Source organism: Hirundo rustica, chromosome 14 (genome assembly GCF_015227805.2).
Source record: "Hirundo rustica isolate bHirRus1 chromosome 14, bHirRus1.pri.v3, whole genome shotgun sequence".
Classification (NCBI taxonomy): Eukaryota; Metazoa; Chordata; class Aves; order Passeriformes; family Hirundinidae; genus Hirundo; species Hirundo rustica.
The window spans coordinates 1,193,299-1,202,207 of record NC_053463.1 but is presented as its reverse complement, the minus strand read 5'-3'; the positions used below and the strand labels follow the sequence as shown (position 1 = coordinate 1,202,207).

General features: G+C 49.6%; 2 protein-coding genes across 2 annotated transcripts; both read left to right on the top strand.

Moving 5' to 3' along the window:
- The first annotated feature begins 95 nt into the window (after positions 1-95).
- Positions 96-3,033, top strand: GDF9 (growth differentiation factor 9). The gene is made up of 2 exons (XM_040078318.2): positions 96-709; positions 1,770-3,033. Exons 1-2 carry the CDS (start codon positions 280-282, stop codon positions 2,690-2,692), a joined length of 1,353 nt encoding a protein of 450 aa, XP_039934252.1. The 5' UTR covers positions 96-279; the 3' UTR covers positions 2,693-3,033.
- Positions 3,034-5,476: 2,443 nt separating this feature from the next.
- LOC120759221 (cytochrome b-c1 complex subunit 8) lies at positions 5,477-6,384 on the top strand. The gene is made up of 2 exons (XM_040078313.2): positions 5,477-5,705; positions 6,153-6,384. The coding sequence occupies exons 1-2, from the start codon at positions 5,552-5,554 to the stop codon at positions 6,245-6,247; spliced, it is 249 nt and encodes an 82-aa protein (XP_039934247.1). The 5' UTR covers positions 5,477-5,551; the 3' UTR covers positions 6,248-6,384.
- Positions 6,385-8,909: the final 2,525 nt, after the last annotated feature.

Genomic DNA, 8,909 nt, shown 5'->3' with positions numbered 1-8,909 from the left:
CAGCCTGTAATTTCCCATGTGAAAAAGGTTAAATCAGAATTAGTATCTCGTTATAATAAGCTTTCAGGGCCAAGTCTTAGCCCAACTGCAATGAACCTGTGGTTTCAGGGGCCAGCTGCAGATCTTTCTCTTCGCTCCCTAATCAGAAAGAAACCTCCCTCACATTCCACAGCTGCAACCTATATAAGGGATGGGGCTCAGGCACTCTTGTTTTACCTTGAATACTTGAGGGGGAGTCATTTATTTATTTATTTATTTCCATCTTCAGCCCTCGAGAGCATGGAGAGCGCTTGGAGGATTTGCTTTTGTTTGTACTGCTGCTTGCCTTGGCTCTCTGCTGGCGCCCAGCGCTCCCCCAGCTCCAGGGGCCGGGGGGGCTCAGAGGAGGCGCCCGGGTTTTTGGCAGCTCCCGAGGCCGCTGCCGGCCGGCTGAGCGCGGCGCTGCGGCTGCCCCGAGCTGGGGGAGCAGCCCATGCCCTCCTGCCCTCCCTGCTCAAGGTGCTGCACGACCGCGGCCCCCGCGGCTGGCACGGCGAGGCCCCGCGGCTGCAGCCCGACTCCAGGGCCCTTCGGTACATGAAGAGGCTGTACAGGATGTCTGCCACCAGGGAGGGCATCCCCAAGGCGCAGCGAGGCCGCCTCTATAACACGGTGCGGCTCTTCACCCCGTGCTGGGACTGCGGGCACGGCCGCGGGGGCACGGGGAAAGGTAGGTGCGCGCAGTGCCTGGGCTGGGAAGGTTACACGGGGTTTCGGCGTGTTCTGTGCTGGCAGCACGAGATAAAAATACCTCCTTGCTTTAGAGCTGGTGCTATTTCAGGCCCGGAGGCTCTTCTCCTAAACGGTGGGAGTTTTTCATAGCCTACTTCTCCCTGAATGGCATTAGGCACAGACTTCACAGCCTGGGGAACACCACACAAGTGGTATGTACAAGACGTGCCGATGTTTCGGGCTGACTCATCTCTTAGTGAGTCAGAAAAAGCCACAAGCAGATCTAAGTGAAGTAAGAAAAGTGGAAAAAATGTCGAGGCATAATGGGCAGGACATTTCCTTCTACAGCCCATCTTGGTTTTGCTTTTTTTTTTTTTCCAAAAACCACAACACTGATATGAGACTTGCACCAAACTGCCAGAACCCACTGCCAAAGACTCCTCTCCTTGCCTGGTACGTTTGCTAGAGAAGAATCGTGACCAAAACCTGAAGGGAAGAGTAGAATTACTCGCAAATCAGGCTCAGAATTGGGAGGGCTAGATGCCCTGTAACTTACGGTGCTTCCATGGCTTTCTTAAATGTGGGGTGATCACAACAACAACAGCTAAAAATCGTTGGCTGTTAATCTTCTGAGGTGACTTGAGTTCTCCTGACTCGGATTTTTCACTAGAAAGACAGATAAACATCAGCATTGCACTGCTGCACAGGAACAGCCCTTTGAGGTGGAGCTCATGGTTTGTATCATCTGGAGTGTTTAGTTTCTGTTACTTCACACCAGCTTTAAAGAGAAAACAACTGGCTTCCTCCTGTGCTGGTTCTTTTAAGGAAATGATCCTTAATAAGTGTTAAAATCAGGGGGTTTCTTTGGTTTAATGTCTTAATTTTTAACTCATGTCCCTGACCAAAGTACAAATACCACACATTAAATGTAAGGGAGGGCATCTAAGTTGTTTTATTCTGCTGCTGAATAATTTTTACTTATCCACTACAACAGTATTTATGTCTGTGTGGAAAAATAAGACACACTGACACTTACAGGAATCTGTTTCCTTTCCCAGGAGATGTTCACTCAGTGGATTTGCTCTTCAACTTGGATCGTGTTACTGCTCTGGAGCACTTACTCAAGTCTGTCTTGCTCTATTCCTTTGACACATCTGCTCCCATTTCCTCTTCCATTACCTGCATATGCCATTTATCCCTTAAGGAACATGATTTTTCCAGCCAAGTTTGTCCCAGCATTTCCCACTCTCTAGCATTTAGCCTGCACTTTGACGTTAGGAAACGCAAATGGGTGGAGATGGATGTGACTTCTTTCCTCCAGCCTCTGATTGCTACGAACAGGAGGAACGTCCACATGGCTCTGAACTTCACTTGTCTGATGGGTGACACACAACAGAGCACAAACCCGGCAAACGCTGTTAATGTGACACTGGTTCCCCCTTCCCTTCTGCTGTATCTGAACGACACCAGCGAGCAAGCTTATCACCGGGGGAGCTCACTCGGGCACGGCACGAGAAGCAGCGGCCCGCTGGTGGATCCTCCGAAGGGTGACAAAGGACAAGGCAATCCCCAGGGTAAAAGGGCTTCTCGCCAGAGAAGGAACGAGAATCCAAAAGCGGCCCCGGCCGCCTCCCCTCATAACCTGAAGCAGTTTGCGTTCCCTCAGCACGAGTGCGAGCTGCACAACTTCCGCCTGAGCTTCAGCCAGCTGCGCTGGGACCGCTGGATCATCGCCCCGCACCGCTACAGCCCCCAGTTCTGCCGGGGGGACTGTCCCCGCGCCCTGGGCCACCGCTACGGCTCCCCGGTGCACACCATGGTGCAGACCCTCATCTACGAGCAGCTGGACCCCTCTGTGCCCAGGCCCTCGTGCGTGCCGGCCGCGTACAGCCCGCTCAGCGTGCTGACCATCGAGCCCGACGGCTCCATCGCCTACAAGGAGTACGAGGACATGATCGCCACCAAGTGCACCTGCCGGTAGCGGGGACTCTGCTTCGCTCCGCTTCGGGCTGGGTTTGCACTCTCAAACACGGGTTTTATTTTCGCATTCTCGAGATCTCTGGCTCTAAGGGACTGAGCGGCGTTGCTGTAACTCCGAGAGATGGGAGTTAGCACGGAGTTAGCAGAAGGGGTTCACATCGCAGCACTGATTTTTGTACTCACTCAGCATTCCTAGGATGTGCAATTAAATGTAAATAGTGTCTTTTTATTGGGAGAATTTTGCATTTAAAATGGGGAAAAGGTTTCAACTACCAAGTGTCTATTTTTAAGCTGCTTTATTACAGATTTAAAAAAAAGAGAAATAAATGGCTATCACACATACCCTGACATGCAGTGCCTGCTACTCTGCCTCTGCAGAAGCCTTGCGTGTGGCATCTTCAGCAATGACTAGGAAGAAAAGAAAGTCCTAATCGTTAGAATTTTTTCTTGAGTTTTTCATTCTCTTTCCCTACCACATTTCCAGCTCTTCCAAGCAGGATGACAAAACCCTTCCTCACAGTTCTATAAAGAGTTACCAGGTTGCTTTTTGCTTTTCTTCTGTTGCACTATTTGGGCTTTCTCAGCTAAAAGAAGGGTGAGAATTTAAGGGCAGCTGTGGGTAATTTGTGAACACTTAAATCAAGGCACTATTTTGGTAACATTTGGTATCAGGTGAGGCTTCCTTTGATTCAAGAGCAAGGAGCAGCTGTCCATGGGGTGAGGGCAGAGAATTGCCCACTGGAGCTACACTGCCACTGGCTTCTGAAGTAGGAAGAATTGTTTAAAAATCTTAGTCCTCAAAAACTGCTTCTAAAAGCCTTAAATGTATTGATGTAAATGATGTTCAATGGGTTTAATATTCTGAAATGTGGGGCAACAGCTTTGTTTCCTCTCACAATGAAACTGTAGGTGACAAGTGCCTCAACTCTAGATGCTTTCACACCAAATTTTTACTGTAATTGATTTAATATGATTTATTTTCTCCTCCTGGAATTGGGGTTCATACACAAAACCTCTCAGCTTTAGTGGGGATTTTTCTTGTTAGTTTCTGTGTTTGTTTGTTTGTTTGTTAATGAAAGGCTGTGGAGCAGCACTATCTTGTAAAACTGGTTCAGAACATCCTTTAATGTTGACTTGCTAATGTATTGACAAATAAATGCTGTAACTTTCTGCACTCAGCTGCCCAACCAGCCCCTACCTTAGATCCTGAGCAATTTCAGAGGCTGACAATTCAGCCTGGCAGGGCAGGGACCGCTCCTGAGGGGCTGCTGTGTGGTGTCGCTTTGATGGTTCACCTGGTCACTGAACCCGTGGATGTCGGGGTGTCTGGAGAGCTCTTGGAGGTGCAACAGGCACAAATGTGCCTGAAAAGTGAGGCTCCTGCTCCAGGATTCAGTCTCTGGCTACTGAAATCAAAGTGGTTGACACCAAAAGCTCAAACCAGAATCTTGGTGTCACATAAAACCATCCTGGTCGCAGCACTGTGGGCAGTTGGGTGAGTTCGGATTGTATCACTCCTGCTCATCCCTTCAAACTCTGGGAATTCAGCTTTGCTCACCTGCCAGAGAAGAAAATAGACGGAATTGTTTCTTGAGACAAATCCTTCTAATTATGATGAAATGTCTAATGTAGTCCAATAATCCTAATATATTCTAATATTTCATTAATGGGGATCATATTTAATATAGTCTAATAATAATGTATTAAATATGTGTAATATATTGTAACAATTCTAATAATGTTGAACCTAATATATTCTAATAATAATTCCAAAAATGTTGAAGATGTTTAATGTACTCTAACAAATCTAATATATTGTAATATCTGTTTAAATAATGGCAAATATGTCTAATATATCATAATGATCCAAATAAAGTTGAAAATGTCTCATATGGTCTAATAATTCTACTATAATTCAAATAATGGTGAAAATATCTAATATTCTAACCATTCTCATCTATTCTAATAATAATTCCAATAGTGTTAAATATGCTTAATAATTCTAATATCTTCTAATAATTTCAATTATGTGGAAGATGATTAAGTATAGTAATTCTAATAATTATCCATGAATGTGGAAGCTGATATATTATAATTCTAATATATTCTAATTATAATGACAATAATGGAGATCGCTAACATATTCTAATAATAATTTAAATAAGTTTGATGTAGAATATATTCGATAATTCAGATAATATGGAATATGTCTGATATAGTATAATAATTATAATAGACGCTATTAATCATTCCAGTAATATTAAAGCTATCTCGTATAGTCTAATAGTAATTTCAGTTATGTGGTAGACGTCTCATACGTTCTAATAATAATTCCAATATTGTTTACGATGCTTATTGCGGGGGCGGGGTGTAGAGGGGTATTTAATCTTTAAAAGCCTTTTCCAGCGCAAACTATTCCATAATTCCACGATTTTCTGCTTCAGACGCTCTCGCTGTTCATCGGAACTCCACAGCCACCACACAAAAGTGGGGTTTTTTCTCAGACCGTTATTTGTTTTTCTTCGGATCGCCACACAAAAGTGGTTTTCATTTCTGCGTTATTTATTTTTGGCGGGTTTTCCCGCCCCCGCCTCCCCTCAGGGCGCAGGAGCCTCGCGTGCCCCCCCCTCCCCTCAGGGCAGGGCCGGTTTATGGCGCACTTCGCTTATCACAATTCGCCTGTTAAAAACGCACTTTAGCGTAACTGTGATTTATCACACGCCCGCTCCATCGCCTCCGCTGTTCATTACGAACGGAGAGCGCCGCTCGGGTGCCCCGGAAGGCGTCGCGGAGCGGTTCCGGGGCGGGCGGCGGCCATTGCGCGGTGACCGTAGCGCGGCGGCCAGGGGACACCGCGGCCATGGGGAAGCACTTCGGGAACCTGGCGCGGGTGCGCCATGTCATCACCTACAGCCTGTCGCCCTTCGAGCAGCGCGCCTTCCCCAACGTCCTGTCCCACGGCGTCCTCAACGTGGGCCGCCGCTTCACCTCCCAGGTGTTGAAGGTGGTGCCCCGTAAGTACAGGGGGGGATTCCCTCTTTTTTGTACCCCCTTTGTAGTGTAAATTTGGGGAGGGGGAGCATTGAGGCGGTTGTGTGGGATGTTGTTTTGTCGCAGGAGGTAGGCGCTGTGCAGCGCGGTGCAGTGTCCCCTCATTGTGAATATCCCCTTCTCCCAGCGGCCCCATGTCGTGAAATCCCCTTATCCCAGTGTTCGCTCCCTGCGGTGTTCTTTTATGGGTGTCCCCCTCAGTACATCGTATGCCACTTCTTTGTGAATACTCCCTTACCGCAGTGTCCCCTTACTGTGAAAGTCCCGCTGTTTTGAGCGTCCCCTCACTGCGTTATCCTCTTAGAGCAGTGTTCCCTCGTTCCACTGTCCCTTTATGGAGAGTGTCCCTTTCTAGCAGCGTCCCCTCATTCCGGTGTCCCCTGACCGTGCCTGTTCTCTGTCCCTGCCAGCCCTGGCCATCGGTTACCTCATTTATTCCTGGGGGACGGAGGAGTTTGAGCGGCTCAAGAGGAAGAACCCGGCTGACTACGAGCACGACCAGTGAGCACACGAGCAGTGACCACGAGCAGTGACCCATGTGGCTCCAGGGCTCCCTGGGAACCTGTTGTGCTTGTTCCCGTGGCTGGAGGGGATTAACAGGGAGATAAGCCTTGGCTAATAAACTGTAACTTTGCCCCGTGACTTTGTGTGAAATCCGTGTCTTGAGCTGTTTGAGGTGAGGAGCATCAAATCCCTTGTCTGGTTCTCTCTGTACAGGCAGATAATCAGGCTGAAATTCCATGTGCTCGGATGTTTTTATCTTAGAGCACTTCCAGCCTTCTTGCTTCCTGTTTCTTTGAAATATTCCTCAACATAAAGTGCAGCAAGGGCCAGTTTGAAATTGTTCCTTGTCCGCTTTATTTTTCCCATCACTGGCCGCTGCTTTTCCTCCAGCCTTGAGATCTGTGAAAAACAAACACTCCCTGGTTTGGCACTGATTAGAGCTGGATGGGCTGGCTGGCGGCTTGGGATTTGGGATGGACCCTGACCTCTGGCTGGAGGCTCGCTCTTCACAGGAGCCCCGGACAGAAGATGAAGGGGAACAGGTACAGGCTGCACCAGGAGAGGTTTCATCTCTGTGTAACAAAGGAATTTTTTGCAGTGAGAACAATCAGTCCCTGGAACAGCCTGGGGGTTTCAGGAGGTGACTGGACTGGGTGCAAGGTAACCTCCTCTGGGCTCCCTTCCCACAAACGCCTGCACCAGCTGATCTGCCAACGTCCCTTCCAACCTGGGCTGTTCTCTGATCCTGTGATTCTCATTACCTAGTTACACGAATGTTAATTGGGTGTTTAACTACACTCTGATAGCTGATCAGTGGTAAGAGGCTGCGTTAGAGCCTCCTTGAAAACTGCTGGGAGAAGCAAGGCTATTTTAATGCCTCAAGATGATTAAAAAATCAGCTGCTGGTAATAAAGCTGTTTAAATACGTGACAAATTCACCCTGTGTCTCTGAGTATAGAAACACCTTCACTGTTGGAAGCTCAGAACACCTGACTGGTTCCTTTATCCTAATTTTTTCCTCCCAGTGTTCCGCTGACTGCCTCCAGCTCCCACCCCAGGCAGAGCAACACTCCTGCTGTGCTATTCCTGTAGCTGTCCTGGGAGTTTATCTTATCTGCAGGCCAGGAATGACGTTTCCCTGTGCGCTCAGGGCTGGGCTGTCAGGAAGACAGTGATGCTCAGGCTCTCACTGCAGGAAGCTGGGGTGATACAATTTTTATAGCTCAGTGCTGGAGTATTTTGGGGCTCGCTCAGGGCACACGAGACTGAGCTCAGCCTCTTGTGTTTCTTCCAAGCACAGCCTGAGGTTGGCATAAGTGGCAATAAAACCAGTCAGGCAGCACTGCCAAGCTGTGCCAAAAATATTCTGTGCTTAACTGCATTTTGGGTCGCTGGTATTTTCTAATAATAATAGGTAGGGAGAAATAATTTTCTTCCTAATAATTAAGCAAGTAGGGAGCAACAAAATGGTTGCTGTGGCTGTGAGCTGACAGAGATGCATAGAGGGAAATTTATCCCAGAACAGACCTCAAAGCCCACCCAGTGCCACCCCCAGGGACACCTTCCATTGTCCCAGGCTGCTCCAAGCCCTGTCTAACCTGGCCTTGGGCACTGCCAGGGATCCAGGGGCAGCCACAGCTGCTCTGGGAAATGTGTGCCAGGGCCTCATGGGGAACAACTCCTTCCCAAAATCCCATCTAACCCTGCCCTCTGGCAGTTTGAAGCCATTCCCCCTTGTCTGTCACCGTGTGCCCGTACGAGTCCCTCTCCCTGAGATGTTTCATTCAGAACCTGGTGTCCTGCTCACGGTGCCTCCGAGAGCCGCAGAGCTGCCTCTGACAGCCCCCGTGCAGCTCTGCCTCGGCAGCTCAGTCACCGTGTGCTGTCCCAGCAGCTCTGCTGGAGAGCACCAGCTGCCCGGGGCTCTCCCCAGCTCCCTGCTCCTGCTCACAGACGGCTGGGCTGTGCCCGGCCCAGGGGCCAGACTAACGCAAACAGAGGGGCAGCGGCACCGCGGCCACGGGGCAGGGTCAGCGCCACGGCGGGGTCAGCGCCGAGCTGCTCCACCAGCAGCCTCTTGCTACCCTGCCCGGCCACCCCCTGCCCCTGCCCCATCCTGCCCCTGCCCTGCCCACCTGTGACTGTGCCCACCCATCCCAAACCTTCCCAGCCATCCCGCCCCTGCCCACCTGTGACTGTGCCCACCCATCCCAAACCTTCCCAGCCATCCTGCCCCTGCCCACCTGTGACTGTGCCCACCCATCCCAAACCTTCCCAGCCATCCCGACCCTGCCCTGCCAAGCTGTGACTGTGCCCACCCATCCCAACCGTGCCCTGCCAACCTCCACCTCGGATGCAGGCCCCATTCCCAGCTGGGATGGCTCCTGCTGGACCTGTGGCAGTGGGAGTTCGACCCGTGGGCATTTCAGAATCTGAACAAGGTGCTTGAATAGTTTTCACTAATTTATTTCTGTTCTCCTTTGGGCAAATATTAGACGTGGCAACAGAGCAACATTTTGTGTTTCTTTCCTCACACCTCTCCTGTGGGTCTAACCAGCCTGTGGGAATTGTGGGCATGGAAAGTTACACTAACCAGCTCAGTTATACTCTTTTTTTTTTTCCCCCCAGTTTCTTGCACAGAGCAGTTTGCTGCCTGACAGATA